Source organism: Gekko japonicus, unplaced genomic scaffold, assembly GCF_001447785.1.
Source record: "Gekko japonicus isolate JY-2015 unplaced genomic scaffold, Gekko_japonicus_V1.1 scaffold2508, whole genome shotgun sequence".
In the NCBI taxonomy this organism is placed as follows: Eukaryota; Metazoa; Chordata; class Lepidosauria; order Squamata; family Gekkonidae; genus Gekko; species Gekko japonicus.
In genome coordinates, this window is record NW_015162555.1 from 21,547 (window position 1) to 42,719 (window position 21,173).

The 21,173-nt window shown below is 40.5% G+C and overlaps 1 protein-coding gene across 1 annotated transcript in view; it reads left to right on the plus strand.

Annotated features, from left to right (window-relative positions):
- SEC63 (SEC63 homolog, protein translocation regulator) overlaps window positions 1–15,135 on the plus strand; it is a gene marked incomplete at its 5' end in the record, with an annotated part of 35,886 nt that extends 20,751 nt beyond the window's left edge. Inside the window, 5 exons of the mRNA XM_015406356.1 lie at window positions 2,539–2,694; window positions 6,699–6,800; window positions 10,187–10,285; window positions 11,692–11,796; window positions 14,763–15,135. Of these exons, the coding sequence (XP_015261842.1) occupies window positions 2,539–2,694; window positions 6,699–6,800; window positions 10,187–10,285; window positions 11,692–11,796; window positions 14,763–14,906 (606 nt within the window). The remainder of the gene's footprint in view (window positions 1–2,538; window positions 2,695–6,698; window positions 6,801–10,186; window positions 10,286–11,691; window positions 11,797–14,762) is intronic.
- Between the last annotated feature and the right edge of the window lie 6,038 nt (window positions 15,136–21,173).

A 21,173-nucleotide genomic window follows, 5' to 3' on the forward strand; every position in this document is an offset into this window, starting at 1 on the left:
GTACAGCATGAACCTGCTGGAACTCAGAGCAATCAGATTGGCGGTAGAAAGATTTCAGGAGTTGACACAGAACCGTCATATCCTAATTCAGACAGACAATATGACGGCAAAGGCGTACATCAATCGCCAAGGCGGAACACGCTTCAAAAGGCTACACGAAGAAGCGAGCAAATTGATACGGTGGGCGGAAGCTCACATATTGTCCATAAAGGCCATTCACGTAGCAGGGCGAGAGAACACAGTGGTGGACTGGTTGAGTCGACAATGGGTCGACCAATCAGAATGGATGCTAAACAGGGCAGTGTTCGGACAAATCTGTCAGAGATTCGGGACACCAAAGGTGGACTTATTCGCCACAGAACAGAATCGACAAACAAGACTGTTCGTGTCCAGACAAAAAAGCCCGCTAGCCATAGGAACAGATGCCCTGCATCTTGTGTGGCCTCAGACACTTCTATACGATTTTCCTCCGATACAAATTATTCAGAGGGTCCTTCAAAGAGTAATGGATCTGAGGGCAGAAATAATCCTAGTCGCCCCCTTTTGGCCGCGTCGGCCCTGGTTCCAAGATCTGAGGAGGTTGTCAGTCCAGGAGCCCTGGCATCTGCCGCCTGTGAAAGATCTCCTCACGCAGGGGGAGACGGTTCACCCACAACCGGACCTATTAAAACTCACAGTCTGGAGGTTGAGAGGCAGCAGTTAATGGGGGTGGGCTATCCTGATAGGGTAGTTAATACCATGTTGGCTGCCAGAAAAGGGTCAACCAATAGGGTATATAATCATACTTGGCAGATTTTTTCTAACTGGTGTGCAGAAAGACATGTTGTTCCCATGGAGGCACCGACGGGGCTGATCCTCCTATTCCTTCAAGAAGGGATGGATAAAGGGTTAAGCACCAGTACGCTGCGTAGACAGGTGGCAGCCATTTCAGCCATTAAGGGGGCTGGGAAAGGGCGGTCTTTATCCAGTCACCCACATGTCAAAAGATTTTTGAGAGGGGTATTCCTTCTAACCCCCCCCCCAGGTGCACGGATTCCCGACCTGGAGGCTCAACACGGTCCTTAGGGCTTTGTGTGGGGCACCATTTGAACCCATGGCTTCCTGTCCCATCAAAGAATTGACCTTTAAAACGGTCTTCTTAGTAGGTATTACTTCTGCGAGGAGGGTCTCAGAATTGAGAGCTTTGTCAATAAACAAGGATTTATGCCTTTTCCATAAGGATAAGGTAGTTCTGCGTCCTGATCCGGCGTTCATACCGAAAGTTAACTCAACTTTTCATAGGTCTGAGGACATTGTTCTTCCTTCATTCTGTCCGAATCCCCAGAATGAGAAGGAACGAACCTTACACTGTCTAGATGTACGAAGGGCGCTTAGTTTCTATCTGGACAGGACCAAATCCATGATTCGCTCTTTGTTTCCTTCAAAAAGTCCTGTATGGGCAGAAGGGTATCTTCGTCCTCCCTTAGCAGATGGGTTAGGGGATGTATAGCTTTGGCTTACTCAGCCCAGGGTCTAGAACCACCCGAGGGCCTCACAGCCCACTCCTTACAGGGGGCGGCCACGTCAGCGGCCTATAGGGCTTTTCCCTCTCTGGAAGTGGTGTGTGAAGCAGCCACTTGGAAATCCGCACACTCATTTACCAGACATTATAGAATAGATACTTTGGCCTCGGCCGATACGGCTTTTGGCAGAAGGGTCTTACAGCAAGCCCTGTAGATGGGGAAGTGGATGGACCCGCCCTGGAGGATACTGCTGTCTTATGTCCCAGGAGTAAGGAGTCTGGAGGACTGCCCCACTCCTGGACCACCGGAGAACGGAAGATTTGTCTCCACTTACCGTGAAGCTTCCTTCTCGGTGGTCCAGAGTGGGGCAGTCCTACCCACCCAATTTTAGGGTTCGACTTCCTCCATCAGCAGGGGTGCTGTTGGCCACTGGCAGTACTGTGCGGTGTAGGGTACATGGTGTTTTCCCACTGTTGGTTTGAGGGGATTACAGTTGCATGGCATACCAGAGAAATGTTTGTTCTTAGTACAGTTCTTGGGGGCATGTTTAACCCCCTGTTGGGGGTGAGTTGGTTGTTGTTTGTTCCTTTCAGTATAAGGGAACGGAGGCTTGGAGTATGACTGGGAAGCAGAGCACAAGCCCCTCCCCTCCGTGACCAAAAGAGTCGGCCGGCCCTGCTTTACGGAGGAGAGGAGCTGTTACCCAGGAGTAAGGAGTCTGGAGGACTGCCCCACTCTGGACCACCGAGAAGGAAGCTTCACAATAAGTGGAGACAAATCTTCCAATTTCAATCATACTATTATTATTTAATAATTTGGTTTCTTTATTTGATTTGCAAAATTAAAGTGTCACTCTTATGTAAAATATTCTCTAAATGCATGTAGGAGACAATTTATAAGGTTACAGGAATCCATGTAGCAAAACGTAGTGTACTGAAGTACAATGTCAACTTCAACTATCAATTCAGATAAAAAGCTCTTGAATTCTGTCATTGTCTAAAACTAAAGGTATTGCATGTGGGTTTTTCCCCTTCAGGAAGTTGTAAAGGAAGAGGATGATGAAGCTTCTGATAAAGGAAGTGAATCTGATGAAGATGACACTAACAGAGATTCTCTAAGTGACAAAGATGATGGAAGCGATAGGGATTCTGACAGAGAGCCTGACGAAAAGCAAAGCAAGGATGATGAAGCTGTAAGTGATTGAAAATCCAATTACAACACAAGAAGTTATAGATTCTATCACTCAGTCTAAGAAAAACTCAGCAGCAGGCCCAGATGGGTATCCTTTTGAATTTTATAAAGTCTTCAAAAAGGATATTACTGACCAGAGGTCGATTTGGGGGGGATCGCGGGGGATTGCCGTTCTCCCGGGTGAGGTATGGGGGCGGGGCACACAACGAAGCCCCGCCCCCTGCTTCCGGCCGCCCCCTGCTTCCGGCCTCATTCTGTTGCAGAAGGAGAAAGAAGCAGGAGGGTAAGTTGGCGTCCTCCCCCTCTGCCTGGCCAAGGCCACTCCATGTGGCCTCCGCAAGGACTCCCAGCCCCATCCAGGAGCTTCCCCGAGGTAGCTGTGTTAGTCTGTTGCTGCAAAATAGTCCAAGAGTTCAAATAGCACCTTTAAGACTAACCTTTAAGACTAAGACTAACTGAGTGGTGGGTGTGGCCTTATGACACACTTCCGGTGATGGTAGGGGGTGTGGCCTTATGACACACTTCCGAATTTCCATTTTGTGAAGAGTAATATATGAAGACCATGGAAGATTGAGATTTTTGACAAAGACTTGTATCGAAACGAACAGTGTTACTCGAGAGGTTCGTAATCCGCTCGTCTCCACGCCACCACTGTGTTGGGTTGGCACTGCACTGCTGGAAACAAGAATTAAAACAACATCAGAGCATCACAAGTTTAGTGCTTATGTTATTGTCATCAATTTGTATGCACGTTTGCAGCAATTTTCCATTACTTACACTTCTGGTGATGTCAGGGTGTGTAGCATATGCTAATGAGTTATGCTAATGAGTTCCCCTAGCTCTTTTTCTACGAAACGACCTTTGTTACTGACCAACTAGTGGACTTATTCAATAACATCATAGAGACAGGAAAATTGCCACAAACTTGGCAACAATCAGAAATAATTTTAATCCCTAAACCCACAAAAGATGCAACACAAGCAGCTTCATATAGACCATTTACGCTTTTAAACACAGACTCAAAAAATTTTACCAAAATAATAGCAAATAGGTTAAAACAAATCTTACCAGAATATATAAATAAGGACCAAACAGGTTTTCTACCTCAAAGAAATCTTATAGAGAACATTAGGAAAACCATAGATATAATACAACACTGTGAAAACAAAGGCATAGAAGCTATTCACCTATCATTAGATGTGGAGAAAGCTTTTGACAGCATTAATATAGAATATTTAAATACTGTAATACAACTAATGGGATTTGGAAGCAAATTTCAAAGAACAATACAACTCAAACCCAACAGTGACACTAATAGTGAACAAATACAACTCTAACAAAATTCAACTACAAAGAGGCACAAGACAGGGGTGTCCCTTGTCCCCCCTCCTATTCATAATGGCTATGGAACCTCTAGCAGAAATAATAAGGATAAACAAAAACATACAAGGCCTAACAATAAATCAACAAGAACACAAACTGTCAATATACACAGATGATTTACTATTATATATGATTATAATCCACTAGATTTTTTAAGTGGACTTAGACAAAATATTGAAGACTTTGGGCAAATTTTAGGAATGACTTTTAGCAAAGAAAAATCAATAATGCACACACTTAATATTAGAAAATCCCAACTAATAAAGATAACAGAAGAGTTTAAATTCAAACACTCCAACAAACCTTGGAGATATTTAGGGATTTCTATACCCCCCAACTCTAGAGACATTATTCGACTGTAATTTTAACAAATTACAAAATGAAATTAAAAACACATTAAAAAATTGGAATGCAAAGATATTAAATTGGATGGATAGACTACAGCTAATAAAAAGTTTTATTCTACCTAAATATCTATTCATGTTTAGGGCCCTCCCAATACTAATACAAAAAAAAATCATAAAAGGATGGCAGAATGTAATAAATAAATTCCTTTGGAACAACAAAAAACATAGAGTAAATTTTAGAACACTTACACGAACAACACCAAGAGGAGGTATAGATTTACCTAACCTATATACATATTATGAGTCTTCAAATATAGCGAATCTAATAAAAGCAGCAACCTCACAACAACCTCCAACATGGGTACAAATTGAACTAAATACAGAAATAGAAAGAATAGGTTCATTATATGATTTATTATGGACCTCAGAAACACGATCTAGTGATATAAAAACTACAAATGGCTTACTAAGAAATTCCTTAAAAATATGGCAAAAAAGACAAAAGGCTCTAGCACCAACAATTTCATACCAAGCATCATATGTAAACCAGAAATGGTTTCCCCCCGGACAAGACCCTAAAGAATTTGAAAGATGGACAAAAGCAGGCATAACAAGAATAATTCATTTTTTTAGAAAAAGATAAAATTATAGAAAAGAGCAAATTAGAACAAAAAATACAACATAAAGTACATTGGTGTAAATATCTTCAAATAAAACATTTATTAGAAACACCCCAATTGAAGCAGACAAGGAAAAGACCGATGAATTATTTTGAATTATTGCTTAATGAAGCAAAAGAACAAAACCCAGGTTTAATTACCATCTTATATCAAATATTAAATAAGGCAGATGAAGAAGAGAAAACACTATATCAGAAACAATGGTCTAGAGATTTAAATCTTGAATTAACAGAAGAAGACTGGGAAAAAGTATGGAATGCCCCTAGTCAAATATCAAAAATCTTTACAGTTAAATGGCAAGCATTTAAAATACTGATTAGATGGCAAGTCATACCTGTACTACGACATAGAATAAATTCTGAACACTCTCCTAGATGTCTAAAACAATGTGGTCAATTAGCAGATTACCTACACTACAAATATTTTGGGAAGAAGTACTCAAGGTGATTAAAGAAATGATATCTATACAAATACCTCAAAAAACGGAAGTGATATTGTTGGAAAAATGGGATACAAACCAAATGACATTAAGACAGAGGGAAACTCCTTCTCTACTACTAACAATAGCAAAATCAATTATAGCAATAGAATGGATAGGAGAAAAACCTCCCACAGTGCGACAATGGCTTATAAAGATATGGGACTACTTTATTTTGAGTAAATTATCATTTAATTTGTATAAAAACTGTGCTATACAATACGAGAAAAAAGTGGTATCAGTTTGGTTTCCAATTATAAGTTACTTAATTGGATAAAGATATTCTTCCAAGGAACACTCTGTATCACAATATGGCTTACTTTTAAACAAAGTTTATTGTGAACTGTTTGTTGTATATGTTAGTTATGTTGTAAAATAAAAATTATAAATAAAAAAAAAAACTGTGCACGGTGTCAGTACTGTGGGACTGGAGAAAAGAACATCATGTGCAGCTGTGTTCCATGTGAATTTAGGAAAACTTCTCTGCCCTTGGTCAAAGTACCCATTGGCAGAAGGATGGGGAGAATGCTGTTTTCTATGAATAGGGAATGATACAGAACATAGAGACCACTCAAAAGGTGTAATTAGTGCAGTTGGTTAGTGAAGGGCATGCTGTAAGACTCCTCATATGAAATCTCTGCTTGTAGCTGTGATGGCACATGGGGCACTGCGTTTTGTGGGTCATAGAACTAGAGTCCCAGCGAGCTAGGCGTCAACCCCTCTCCTACATTGCTTGTTTTTTTACAACTGAAGTGTGAGAAAATTGATGAAAGCCTTCAAATAATTGCAATGAAAATGACTTGAGAAAATCCTCTCTTTGGTTGTAGAATGCAGCGGTGCAGCAGGTTATTCCTTATTGTAGCGCAGCGGGGTATTAAGAGGGTAATGCTGAGAGCATTTAATGATATAGCATCCTTTACCAGTTTAAGGGAGCTTTATCACTCTTTCAAAAGAACTGATTTTCTGCCCTTTCATAGATGTCAGCAGTAATCAGGTGAATGTGGCATTTCTTCAAGCATGGGTGTGTTCGCCTGTTCATGTTCCCATGCTGAAACAGCATGCTTTTTAAAGGTGGGATTTTAACTATATTGACTTTTACTTTTTTTGTCTTCATCAGGAGTGGCAAGAATTACAGCAGAGTATACAGCGAAAGGAACGAGCTCTTTTGGAAACCAAATCAAAAATAACCCATCCTGTTTACAGTCTCTACTTTCCTGAGGTCAGCCAGTCGATAATTGATATAACAATGAAACTAATACAACAAATCATGAAATGATTCTCATTTTGTCCTGTTATGGCACTATGTCTAGGTATCAAAATGTTTTGTTACTTAAATGGTTTTTCTTGCATACTGTCTTTGAAAGATTAATTCCTTAATGGTTCTTTTAAAAATGGAAGGTGGACCCACAGGACTTTAAAACAGCAGTGCAGGATGCTAACAACTTGGTGGCTGTCCTCCTTATCTACAAATAAAGTATGCCTCTTGTGCATTTCCAAGGCTTGTATGGGGAAATTGCATTGCTGTGATCTGCTCCAGTTGATCCCTCCTTCTTCAGATTTTCCCCTCCTTTCTTATTCTAGCATGTTTGCCTGGCACTCTCAGCCTTCTAGTTACTCGGCTAAACAAGTGCTGTTTTCTGAGAAGTAGTTCTAAGTACTGCACAGATTGTGGTTTTGACATTTTCCTATGGAAGCTTGCCCTCAAATTCAGACTCAACACACATACTGATTCCCTGGCATGCTTACATTTGCTATCCATCTGTTTAAAAGGAACATTGCCCACACGGCAGGTAGCTTGCCAGCTTTAACCAGATACATCCCCTAGATTGCAACCAGTGATCTACTTACACTGTAAATTTTTCAGACCAGAAATCTACATTCTCTGTGTCAAGCAGTGCCAAATATAGGCCTACATGCTTAGATCTGTCTGACGCATGGGACCATGCTATGAATTTCTTCAAGTTGTGTCTAATAGTCTCATTAATATTGGCTTGCCAACAAACAGTTTACTCTTCACCCATCTGCCATAGCTGAGTGCAGAAGACTGTAACTGGCCATTGTGATTAATATTTTAATAGCACAACAGCCTTTATTTTCATAAACAATTGCCCTGTTTAATCCCTGTTTGGAGAATGTTTGTACCATTTAAGAATGCAAATCAAGATGTGTTACCTTTAATAAGACTTGTTTGGTGGAAATTGGAAGCCCCTTGCTGTTCTCTTCCAAGACGAAACCAAGCATAACAAAACAAGCACCAATGTGACTGTCTTAAAATTGTACTGGAAGAGAAACAGCCAATGTGACTGCCAGAGTTCTGGAAGAGAAACAGCCAAAATAAGAAAAGAGGCAGGGCAAATAAGAACAGTTTTCTGTTCCTTGCTTATGTTTTTATGCAAGTATATGCTAGCTAGGCATTTTGATATCTTCTCCACTGATCTCTTGTTAGGACAAAAAATGGCGAAGTGCATTGTAAAAAGAAACCATGTGAAGCTTAATAGTTTGCCCTGTTTCACTTCAGTAGCATATGTCTAAATTCTTCTTCCCCTGTTAAGAGTGTGTATATTAATGACAGTTTTCTTCTTAAAGTGGACTCAGTTTTAAAAATATATATTTTTAAAAATACTGAAGCTGGCTTTGTTAGCTTCATAGAATCAAGGCTCCAGGATAGCAAGTGTTAGGCTGCTGGTTAACTTTGTGTGTGTGCATGCATTTTGTTTAGTATTACTACAGATATTTAGACGAGAAGGCAAAAATACAAGATGATGACATTGCTGTCCAAGTGGAATCAGGACCCATATGGAAAAGGCTGTTCTTTATCAATGTCAACACCAGTAGCACAGAACTTGCTTCAGTAGGGAAACTATTCAGAATTCAGTTCATAGTTATGTATAAAGTGTTGTCTCAGGCTCTCAGTGTTTTCCATCCTTTGTGGGGTTCTTATTGACTGAAATGCAGCCTTCACCCCTGGGCAGAACAGAGAGAACTGGCAGAACAGAGAGAACTGGCTCAGTTTTTTATTTCTCAGGTTGGTTTTTCTCCTAGATAGTAGATGCTCATGGAGCTTGTTCTATTATGCTGTTGTAATGCACGCTACAAGGGTCTGGCTTTAAAGACAACTTGGAAATTGCAGCTGGTGCAGAACACCACAACCCAGTTACTGTTGGAAGCTAGGCAAAGTATGCAATCACACCCATTTTCCAGACACTTCATTGATTACCTGTTAGTTGCCAAGTTCAATTCCAGGTACTCGCTATCACATGCGGAACTCTTTGTGGTCTTGTATCTGCAGGACCACCTCTCATGTAATGTTCCACCATGACACCTTCTGAAGGTACTAGCCTGCAAGGGGGTAAGATTGATAGCTGCCCATACGCGTACATTCTGTGTTGTGGCTTCCAGTTTATGGAATGGCCTGCCTGAGAAGGTCAGGAAGACTCCCATTTTTCTACTATTCTGCAGAATATGCAAAATAGAAATGTTCAGGAGGGCATTTTAAAAAGGGATTAGGTTTGCAGTAGAATGAAAGAGTCCTGGAAGTTACTTTTATAATGGAATAGCACTGTAATCCACTGCAATGATTACTATAGGTATTATCTGCTTTTACTGCATTGTTTTATAGCTTTCTGTAGTGTTTATAGTATACCTTGCCTTCGTTTGTTGTTTGCCTTGATCTCTAATTCTGTAAGCCTGTCCTTATTGATGGTCTTATGCTGTCTGCACTTTTTATATCCTGTAATCCACTTTTAGTCTCAGTGAGAAATATTGTTTTCTGTCCTTTGTTTTCCTTAGGCAATTTAGGCCTAGTTATCATAAATGGAGCAGGAGGTAGCAGACCTGTGTCTCAACTGTATCATCCCTAAACTAGAAGAACCCTTTTCATGGCATACTTTTCTATGTGCTGGGAAGGGGCATGTGGGATCTACCTGCAATCTGAAGTAGTACGGCAAGATACAGCTTTGCCACATCCTGTGCGCTTTGTTAGAGCTCGTCCTTATTACCTGCATTTTTAAAAAAGAAAAGTGAATATTGATTACTCGGAGAGCATCTTCTCCAATCCATCTGCCTTAGAACTGGATTTGGGACAAAGTATCAGATTGCTTGGCTTCTAATGAGCCACAATCTGGAGGCAAAAGAAAGAGGGAAAGCACCAGATGGTACGGAAATGCAGAGATGAACCTGAAGGTGGTACTTTATGAGATTTATTTTTGAAGAGGTGTTAAAAGGACCAAGGTGTTTCAGTAAATATCTTTTATTTGAAATATTTCTTTTTATTAGAAGCATTTTTCTTCTTCTTGAAATCCTGTCCCTAAGTGGCAGTCTTTCTCCATCTTATCAAAACACATTGGGCTTCAGGAGTACATTTATCTGGTACAAGTTTGAGGCTCCCCTTTTTGTGGGCTTCCTTTTACCTTAGAGAATTACTCTTTGATCCCCTGGCCTCTGTGGCTATGCAGTAAGTGATGGAGGCAAGTACATCTCTCCTGTGCAGCAGACCAGCCCAACTAGACCACTTCAAGCGCCTGCTGAGATGCTCAGCCTAAGAACTGTGAAACTCCACATCCAGCCTGCCTGACAATGCACCATTTGTTCCCCTTTCTTCCACAGGAAAAACAAGAATGGTGGTGGCTATATATTGCAGATAGGAAAGAACAAACATTAATATCTATGCCATATCATGTGTGTACACTAAAAGACCGAGAAGAGGTAAAGTATCTTGTCAGTTTCCTTTGTTTATTGAAGTATTTGTAAAGGTATTTTAAAGGCTATGCTGTGGACTAGACTGGAATGTCTAGTAGCGTTAGTGATGACACTGACAGGTTCAAAACGTGTGTTGCAAGAGTATTGATTTATAAACTACTTTCCCAGCCAGGATGGAGAACTACCCCCCACTCCACTAGAGGGTAGGCAAGAAAATATCTTGCTGCCGTTAAACTGATATTTAAGCTTGGTGTGTCATCTAAATGAAAACCACCTCCAAGGGAAAACTTCCCTGTTTTCTACTGGAAGCCACACCCTTGTTCAAAATTTTCTTGTAATCAGGTGTGGTTTCACTGTGATGTTCTGGTTGTGTTGGAGCAATGTGGGCATCGTGTCTTATTTGGAAGAGCCTGTTCAGTTTATTTCATTGAAGGATGCATTTTATATAGGATAAATACTGTGTAGTCAGGAGCTTACAAGGTCAGAGTTCTACTTCCTTTCTCTGTACTCCGACATCTCCCTCTTCAGAAGTCCCCACTCTTTTCCATTCCACTGCTTCCTCCTCCTACAACAGCCCTTCCAAACCATAGTCTCCAGCCAGGCCATGGTCCATCCTTGAGCATCTTGAGGGGGTCTCTGCTTGGGGCCTCTTCCACAACCTCTTCAGTGAACATTGAACAGTGAACAGAGGAGGAAAAAGAATGAGGATGGGAATAACACTGGAATTCTAAGAGGCCAGATGTGGCCCATGACTCTCAGGCTAGCAACTTGGAAACAACCGTTTAACAAAGAAGCTCTAGCATTAGTATAAAGTAGAAATGTGAATGGGCTGAGAAGTACATATTAAGGGAAATCGGGGTGGGGTGGGGTCTTAATGTAAAAATCTGGCACAATAAAAATCCTAGGAGTTAGGTCATGACTATTCACATTTACAGATGGATAACTGAGACAGAGGGCAAGCTGCTCCAGCACTCACCAATAGCACTGGAAACTGTAAGACCCAGATTCACATTTGCATTCTATACACTTACTCCCAAATTGTATGTATATTCAAATGTGAGCTCTTGTATTGGCACTATAATATCAAGGCCAAGGTTTCTTCTGAACATTGCAGCTTATTCCTGTGCATATTTACTCAAAAGTAAAGTAAAAAGGGCTAAAGCTCAGTTGCAAGAGCTGTTTTTCATGTAGGTAAGGCCAGATTCAGGTCTTAGTGTGCAGGTCTGGGAAAGATCTCTACTTAAAAGCTGGTCACAACATCTTACTCACTGGATCTGTAAATATATGAGAAACACCCCCAAAAAACTGTATTCCTTTAGTTTTGGGGGGTTTAAAAGACAAAAGCAAAACAGAAGCGGTTTTAGAGCTGTTTCCTAAATGCCTGTTAATAACTTGATGATTTTTTTTTCTAGGTAGAACTAAAGTTTCCTGCACCTGGCAAACCTGGAAACTACCAATATACAGTTTACCTAAGATCAGATTCCTATATGGGCTTGGACCAGATAAAACCATTGAAGGTAGCCCTTCTAGCATTCGGGGCGGGGGGGGTGTTTGTAATTTTATTTTGTTGGATTTTTTTTTTTTTTTTTGCTTCAAATCCATCTCCCAAGTTAAAGGTAGTGTAGAACTATATTTGGGTCACCATAAGTTGGAAGCAACATGATGGCATTTAACACACACACACAACTGAATTGCATATAGTTCTGTAATGTTTCTGTACATGATATAGTCATTAATGCTGGATTTTCCGTGTGTTCAAAGTCTGTTAACAATTTTTTTTTGGCCCCCTGAAGGGGAATTTTTTATTTTTAGCATTTTCTACATACTACAATTATGGGATGGGGGAAAGGATACTAATACCCTAACACTATTACTATGGGTGATGGGTAAAGGAGATCTAATACATATATCTACTTGATAGGGGAAGGAATAATACCATTCTAATCTATTTCATCTACTGGATTTGAGGGAAGGGAGAAGTCTAATACAAGTCACAATCTGAATAGAAAAATAATGCTTTTTAACCTAATATTACACGTTATATCAAGATTTGGCTCAATTATGATAGTACACATTTAATAGCTTAACACAATTACTGCCTTTAGTGCTAGTTCTAGAGTCTTTTCTTCTTGCATTTCTTCGTTTTCTGGAGTTTGGGGGCAGGTTCTCCTTTCTCCGATTCAAATGATTCTGATCCGGGAATAACCATCTGTATGGTATTCTCTTTTTTTGGAGAGTGAGAGTAAGCATCCTGTAGAATTTCCTCCGTTTTCTAACTTCGAAAGGGATGTCTTTCGAAGTTTTTGCGTCTTCATTCTTGATTTTTAAGGATTTCCCCATTGTTGACTTTAGCACCAGTTCTCTGGTAGATTGTTTCGTGAATTTTAGATAGGTTTCCCCTGGGAGTTTGTTTTTCTTTATAAAGTCCGGATAAGTCCTATAAGCCACATCCATCTCTTTTATTAAATCTTCTTGTTTGTAATCCATTAATGTAGCCTAGGCAGTGGCCAAAAGTTCTTTTAGATCCTCGTTCTTCAGGGATCCCATGGAAATGTAGAACGTACATGGATCTTTCCAGCTGGAGCTGTATTAGTTGCGTTTTATCAGAGGATCTTTCCTTCTCTGCTTCCTCCACTCTTTTGTTAATGCTTTCAGTCTGTTTTTCCATCTTTTTCAACGTTTTCTCAGTTGCTGAGGTTCTTTTATCCATTTGATTCAGTTGTTTTTGGACATTGTCCAGCTTAGTGTTGAGGTTAGTCATCTGATCCATTAGGAGGTGCAGTGCATTTGCTAACAGTGAAGAGAAGTCTGTAGTTACTTCATGGTTCTGGGAGGGAGTCGTTGGTGTGTTATTTCTCCAGCGCCCTCTGTCCTCTTCCAGCCATAATATCAACAAGAGGTAAGTTTTCCAAAACAAGACAAAAGTTATGCGATTTACTCCCGCTTTGTATACTTTAGCAGTTTTTGCATTCACTTAACTTCTTATGCATTTATTTTAGCTCACAGTCTTTTTATTTCCGATTTGTAACCATTTTTAAAAGTTTACTCAAAAGAGGGGGGGTGCTTGAATTCTCCCCCAGCGCTTCAAATTTAGGCACTTCCAATTACTACCAAGGTTCAGTTCGCTTTTTTCACCTGAACTTTGCTTAACTCACAGTTTGGAGCCTTGGAGAACTTTTGGAAGCATTTTTAAAAGTTTGATCGTGATCGCTTGCTCCAGCGGTCGTCTCTGGGCGCCATACTGGTACCTTTTGGGGAAGAAGGTGAGCCTCAATTCCTTGGCCGTCGCCTTGGAAGAGGCTCTCCTCAGCTCCCCAGGCTGGGGGTCTCCTACAGAGACCCTGGGTAGGTCCGGGACGAACTCGGACCCCTCCCGTCAGCCGGGTCTTGGTGCATCTCCATCAGAGCAAGACGGGACGCATCCAAGCAGTGAAACGCTTAAACCGGAAGTCTGTTAACAATTTTATTAACCTGTTTTGTCTCACCTTCAAAGGGATTGATAGTCTACATTCTTACTAATAGTCATTGAAGAAACACAAGTATTAACGATATAAAACCAGAAGACAACTGTCTTCAAAATATTTGTCTTACACCCCCCCTCCCAAACTGAAAACGTGCTGTATTGCATCCCTTCAGAGAATTAATTTCAAAGTTTTGGGGCAACTTTACATCTCCCCACCACTGACACCAATTGTATTGGCAAAGGGGCTTGGGGCTTGGATACTGATCCTTAAGAGAAGCCCATGACTAAGGATGCTTTCACTGACGCTAAAAAATGCAGTTTCAGCCCATTTTTTGCAAGTGGATTCTGCCATTTCACACAATAAAATCCAGTTGCAAAGTGCATTGAAAATGGATTTGAAAGTGCATTATTCAGTGTGTGTAAGCACCCTACGTTTACTCAGGAGCCTTCAGTGAGGGGTGTTTTGGGAGTCCAAATATATAATGCCAATCAGCTCTCCTTTTTTTTTAATCCTTCTGCTTACGGTCCTGTCTGCCCCAGCTGGTCTCTCTGCATTGTGGTGGAAGCACTGAGATGTCGTAGGAGGAAGGGACACCCCCCCCCCCGGCCTTGCTGTGGGAGTCGAGTCCCCTATAGGGACGTATAACTTCTGCAGAGCTACTTTAGCCTGGCCCTGTGTATACTGATGTCAACCCTGAGATTTAGAAATAACCTCTAATTCTCAGAGTACTAGTCTTTTGTCATGGTATTTAATAGTACAGTCCATAAACCAATTAAATGAGCTAAGTTTCATTGAATTGCTGCTGGAGGGGTGTCTTTAAAGGGCTCAGTAATAAGAGGATTGGGTTGTTAGTGAGCCATGTCTAATGCTGTATTTTCTTCTTGTGATTAGTTTTTTACATAGCATACGTTATGACAAAGCATTTCACAATCCTGTCTTGTGTACAAAAAAAAATTGAAAATGTCTTTGCGTTCTTCCACCATCCTTTTCTGGACAATCACCCTAAACTCTGTTCGCAGTTGGAAGTCCATGAAGCAAAACCAGTGCCAGAGAATCATCCACAGTGGGAGGCAGCAACAGAGGGCGATGAGGACCAGGAAGACAGTGAGGGCTTTGAAGACAGTTTTGAGGACGAGGAGGAAGAGGAGGAGGATGACGATTAAACACACTATGAACTAACTACGTTTCTTGGGACATCTCTGCAGACTGGCCTCTGGGACTAGATAAACAGAAACAATGCAGGAGTACTGACAGAGTGGATTTTTAAAGTTTCTCTTTACCAATTATGAGTGCTTTATGTAACTTCTTAGTGGAAGTCTGTCAATCATTTGGCATAACCTAGAAGATGCTTATAGCTCTCTGCAGCCTCCAAGTACAGGACAATGCATTTATTTCAACTGAAAAAAATAAAAACTTTTTTATTCTAAATGTCCAGAAGTGTGGGCTATGTTGTCTGATCAACTTTTGGTCCAAAATATTAAGAGGTACGATTATTACATAGAAGCAGTCTTTAAATCAGCTTTTCACATGAGGAGGTTTATTTTAGAAATTGTTTAAAGTCTCCATTTGCATTTAATCACCTCTCGAGTTTCTGTCTTGGTAAAATCCAAGGTCTTTTGCAGTGCTACGTGAACATTATTCTTGGCTTTGTTTTGCTTACTTTGGACATCAGAAACTGACATCCTGTCCTTTGTAGGGTACATTCCATATTGTCATGAGGGCTGCTTTTCAGGACTTAACCTGCTCTTATGGGTATGGGGGGGGGGACGACTCTGCTAGAAGTCTTGTGCAGATAAGGATTTCTTGACTAGGAAACCTATTCTCAATTCCTTAAAACATGGTTAAGCATCTAATATTGGCAAATCATACAAACTTTATTCCTTTGGATAAAGCTGTGTGTATAAAATGAATCATGGGACCAGATGTTACACACACATACAGCAGTGGCTTTTGTAAAAGATACCTTTTGTAAAAGGTAAAAGCTGAAATCCTGTCTTTTAATCTACTTTACCCTTTCACGAGGCTTTAAATCAGACACACACAAACATGCTGGTATGTTTTTTGTATTTATTGAATAATTAAAAATAAACTAGACTAAATTTGATAGAACTTTGCATTGTAAAAGTGATTTTTTTTCCTCTCTGTGGAGGGTTGAACAAGAATATTAGCATGGAGATCTAGGCTTGATTCCCAACAATTGCTTTTGATTTTTAAAGTGTATCGCTGAGGTTTCTTCCCACATGTAAAGGCAATGATTTTATTGATGTGGCTGGAAGCTATAGAAAAACATCCAATGTCAATCATGTAGTAAGATTTCTATCACTAAGTGTGGAGGGAACTACGAGGCTGAAATATGTTGTGACAAATACTTTTGCCGTACAGCAAAAATGTCCGTATACTGGAACATGCCCCTAATCCAAAAGAGCTGCTCACTAATTTATGACCTTGTTAAATAGAGGATTGTCACTTTAAATGCAATCTTTCATTGATATTTCGTTGTAATTGCAATAGTTGCAAATAAAATTTGGAACACGCCCTAATTGTGAAAATGGCTTCATTTAAAATGCTCCTTTATTAAGATGCTTGAACTCTAAATTGCAGTGGTTTCAGTCTAAAAGGATGCATGCCATGCCACATGTATGTAACACATCCGTGTTAGAGGTCACTTTCCTGATCTGTTGCATACTGCATCTAAGGTACCCAGAATAGAGTGACTGAGTGGCTGAACAACAAAAAGAGGTTTATTGTGCAAAACAGTTTGGGGCAGCAAATGAACCCTTCTTCACTTCAGATTAAACAAGCAGTAGTTTGAATCCTAAGAACCATGAATGGGAGTTTAGCTCATGGAATGGATCTTCCTGCCTCCCCTATTTTATGCAGCCCTCAATCCCCTGAAAAGTGACTCCTGAGAAGGTGCAGAGCCTTCAGGAAGGCTGTGGGATGTAGTGGAGGGGCTGGAGTTCAAGTGAGATATCCACAGAAAGTGTGAACTCTCCTTGCATGAATGGAAGAGCTTTCCTGACAGTTTCCCATCCAAGCTCCTAATATAGCTGGAATTTGTTTTGTTATACCCCTTCACAGAAAGTTGGAGTCCTGTCCTGGCTTCCTGACAAGAATACCTGTATGATAAAAGTATTTTCCAACTCATGTTTGTCATATTCATACTTCTAGGTGTACAGCTGCAAAAATGTTAAATGTACCCCTGACAAAGGTAAGACGTGAGGAGGCCCTATGCCAACCTACAGTAGGTTTTTAAAAGGTTTCCTAGTTTTTTTGGAGTGCTTTAGATGGAAGTAGATCATATCCTATCCTTGATTTCAGATTAAGTAAACAAGAGGTTAACCATAAGTACCTTAGCCTGGATTTCAACCCCATGTCAGACCAGGGGGCCACTACTGTGTTCTGGTTTCTTTTCAGTCTCCTCCCTCTTGCCTGAGGCAACATTTTTATTCTCCCCTTACCCAACTTTTGCACGCTTCTAATAGGCATTTGGTCCTATTAGACATGCCTTGTATTCAACAATATTTGATGGATACAACAGTGAATTGGTTGTTATTAGCTGATAATTCAAAAGGAGCATTGAAGACTGTTTAGAAGTTCTCCCCCCCCCCTTTGCAGTTCATCGCTTTCCACAGGGGAGGCAGGTGTACAGGGAAGGAAAACATTTGCTCAATGGAGTAAGAGTAGTGCTTTTAAAAGGGTTCTCCACTCTCCCTTCAAAAGGACAAAATAGTGCAAAAGTCAGTATGTTCGTAGTATACCTTGTTAACCTCGATCGGGTGTTTTTTTTCTTGGTATAGCCATAAATCTAACCTTGTATTCTAAACTTTGCTGTGATGTAGGTTAGACAACTGGAAAGAGACCTGTATTAAAGCCTTGCATTAAAATAGTAACTGGGCTGCAACATTCTACAGTGGTATGGCATTATTCAAGATAACTGTAGGCATCTGTAATGGGAGCCATGCCTGAACTCTGGGAGCCTGCCCTAGACGTGGTTTGCATGTTTTCAAAATATCTTGGTAACAAGGGCTAAAAACAGCATTGTTACATATGAGAGCGAAGTTATTGGAATCCAGTGTATTCCATGATAATGTGAGAAACTACTGATGGAGATCCCTAGATATTCCAACTCATACACTTTTCAATACCTTGTCTGCACACAGTTTATAGGTATGAAAATAAGCAATGCCTGATTGTAGTCGAAGCTTCAATATTCAGTGAGGCTCAGTTTATCTTTCTATTCCATCTGATGGCAGAAAGAGTTGAGCTGATTTAAAAACCTGTAAAGGTGGCTAACCTGCTCAGTGGTGACTCCTGGACACCATGACCCTAGGGGCCAAATACCAGGTCATAAGAACTGGCCTTCTGCAGTGCCTAAGCTAATGGCCATGGTGGTCTCAATAACTGAATGCTGTGTACCCCTCAGGTTTTGTCCTTTTCCCTCTGACTTCTGATAAACTGGCAAACCCACTGTTTTCCAAGGATAGCTTACCACCACAGACTTCAGCTGCAAAATCACATAATCGAACCTGACTCAATAAACAGGCAGTAAAAATCGGGCTGGGCAGCAGAAAATCATGATACTCCACCATTGTTTACCTGCCCCAAACTCAGTGCTGTGATGCTCAGATGTAAGGCTTGTTCTACTGTAGCATAATGGGTATGGTCTGGGACAGAGTAGCTTTGCTTGTTGATGAGCCGCTGTAGGCAATGATCACTTTAAAGCCAACTTCTCCCCTGCTGTGCTTCTTCAAAGTAAAATCCATCACCTCAAATACAAACTCCTTTTAATGTGAACTAATCTGCCGCTTTACAAACCAGGTTTCTGCGATTCAGTTAAATGCTTTAAGTGACTGGATTTAATTTAATTACTCCTACTTGGTGGTTGAGCTGTTTGCAACAATGAGGTTTAATATGAAATAATTTTATATAATTAGCATCAGTGGGTTCAAAGCTGGTATTAGGAAGCGTCAAACTGCACCAGCTTTGGCTATAATTTATTCTTTTAAAATACGTGAAAGAAATGCATTGTCTCTTGCCTAAGGTGCAGAATCCTTGCTTACACCCATTTGCTCATGGAGATTCTGAATTTCAGTGCCATACCTACTAACATGGAAAGGAATCAGTGTTTATCCTTCAAAGTGTATATGAAACAAAGAAAATACCTTCCCTTTATCAGTGCAGGACTGCATATGGGCTAAGCAGTTTGGGAGGCCCAGGCAAGTTAATGAAAATTCTATTTACCTCACTGAAAATTTGGGACAGTCGATGAAAGAGGTTGGCTCCACATATTTCTCCAGTCTCATCTTTTTTTAGGTCAACACTGGTTCGAGCCGGGATTATGGTCTGGTGAATATCAAGTATGGAGGCAGGCAAAACTGACTAGGCTATGTGATATCAATAAGAGTGAAGTCATACTACCCAAACTAAAGCTGGAACAAGCCACAGAATGTATTTTGCATTTGTATCAATATCTGCGATTGCAGCATTTGTTTGGTATGCCTATTGTGAAGCAATCTTTCATGAGGCCTCTTACACCTTTTGAAGGCTTACTGAGAGAGGATCGGTCTTCCTTTAAAGGACCAATAATGCTACTATATGACTTGTTGCAGTTGGAGAAAACTAAGACCTTTTCTTAATCAAGCCTAACGGCAGATAGATTGTGGTTGCAGTCTCACAGAACAGCAATGGCAAAAAGCATAGAATTCTTATGTTTACAAAAATAGAGTGATCAGTAGATGCATCCAGTGCTTTAAACTTGTAACTTGTATCTGACTCCAGCCAGGCTTGCACACATTCATCATTCAAACAAACCACATTGTTGGAAGTTGTGTGGCATTCATGCTAATTACATTCGTTGTTGGTGGTCATATGATTACATTCAAGCCTTTTGGCATCAAGTTGGGGATCATATTTTTGTGATCACAGGGCACAGATTACAACATTGTCCAGAAGTGTTATACTTAATACAGGGTTAGGGCTTGATACACCATGGTCTACATCGATGCTTATGGAATTCTTGTTAGTGGCAGCTCGAATGGCTATAGCCTCTTGATGGAAGGCTAAGTAAACTGTGTAAACTATGAAATAGGAGCTGCGGTGGCTCAAGTGGTTAAGACGCTGAACTGCAGGCTGTGGAAGGTCAGTAGTTCAGCAGTTCAAGACCCGGGTGCCGCAAGACGGGGTGAGCTCCTGTCTCTAGTTCCAGCTCCTGCCAACCTAGCAGTTTGAAAGCAAGAAATTGCAAGTAGATAAATAGGTACCACTTCGGTGGGAAGGTAACAGCGTTCCGTGCGCCTTGGTGTTTAGTCATGCCGGCCACATGACCACGGAAACGTCTTCGGACAGCGCAGGCTCTTCGGCTTTGAAACGGAGATGAGCACCGCAACCCTAGAGTCGGATTCGACTGGCTTTCGAGCAAGGGAACCTTTACCTTTTAAACTATGAAATATTTATATTATATGGAGAAGATAGCTTGTCATGCCAACAGTTGTATAAACTCTGGGGAGAACCGTTCAGGTTTTGTGGAAATATGGTGGCCATACCTAAACTATACGGTCTCTGAAGGGAAACTGCCAGATACCTCCTTGCTGGTATATGTATTTGCGCTCTAATATTCTTAAGGATGTTATTAACTTTTATGAGTGTGTATCTTTTGTGGGATATGGTGTTGTAGTTATTGTTGTTGCAGCTATAATTGTTTATTACTGTACTTGGTTTACAAAGAATAAAAGGCTATATATTTTTAAAAAATAAAAAACAAGGTAAGGGGGAGGGGGAAACAAAGAATGTTCCATATACCATTTCATCATTCAAGAAAACTATTTTCTCCAGCTTTGATAGGAATGGCACTGGGCTCTTTGTAAACTGTGAAGAAGACATTTTCTAGCATTAATACTTTCCCTTCCACATCCTTGAGAACAACCATGACACAGAATGTATTCAATAAAGTTCAGATACAGACCTCTGAATTCTGCTTTGTTTCTTTCATCTGTATATTCATCACTTGGTGCAGCCGTGCCTGGGCCATCTTGGATCAAATGCTGCAAAGAGATCTTTCCTGTTTCATCTCCTACCATTAGCTTAAAAATTACTTCAAACAGAATGTTTAAAAATACTGGGATGTCATGAACTGTTAAGGCTCATTTTATTGACGATCTTTTGTCCAAGGTTCTATTAAAAATGGAAACAAAATGAAAATGTGTAATCACACAAAAAATAAGCATTTTAGAAATGAAAACAATTTCTGTATACTTTCCAATCTAGATGTGGACATGGTTTGAATCCAAGCTAAGCCAGCTTTGCCCAAATAGATCAGACCCCTAGGAATATGAACTCATTCAATTTAAGTGTTGATGTCTTTGAGCTTACATGTCAGGGAGATTCTGCATTCCCATACATCTGCAGTGAATTGAGCATGTGGTAGTGGG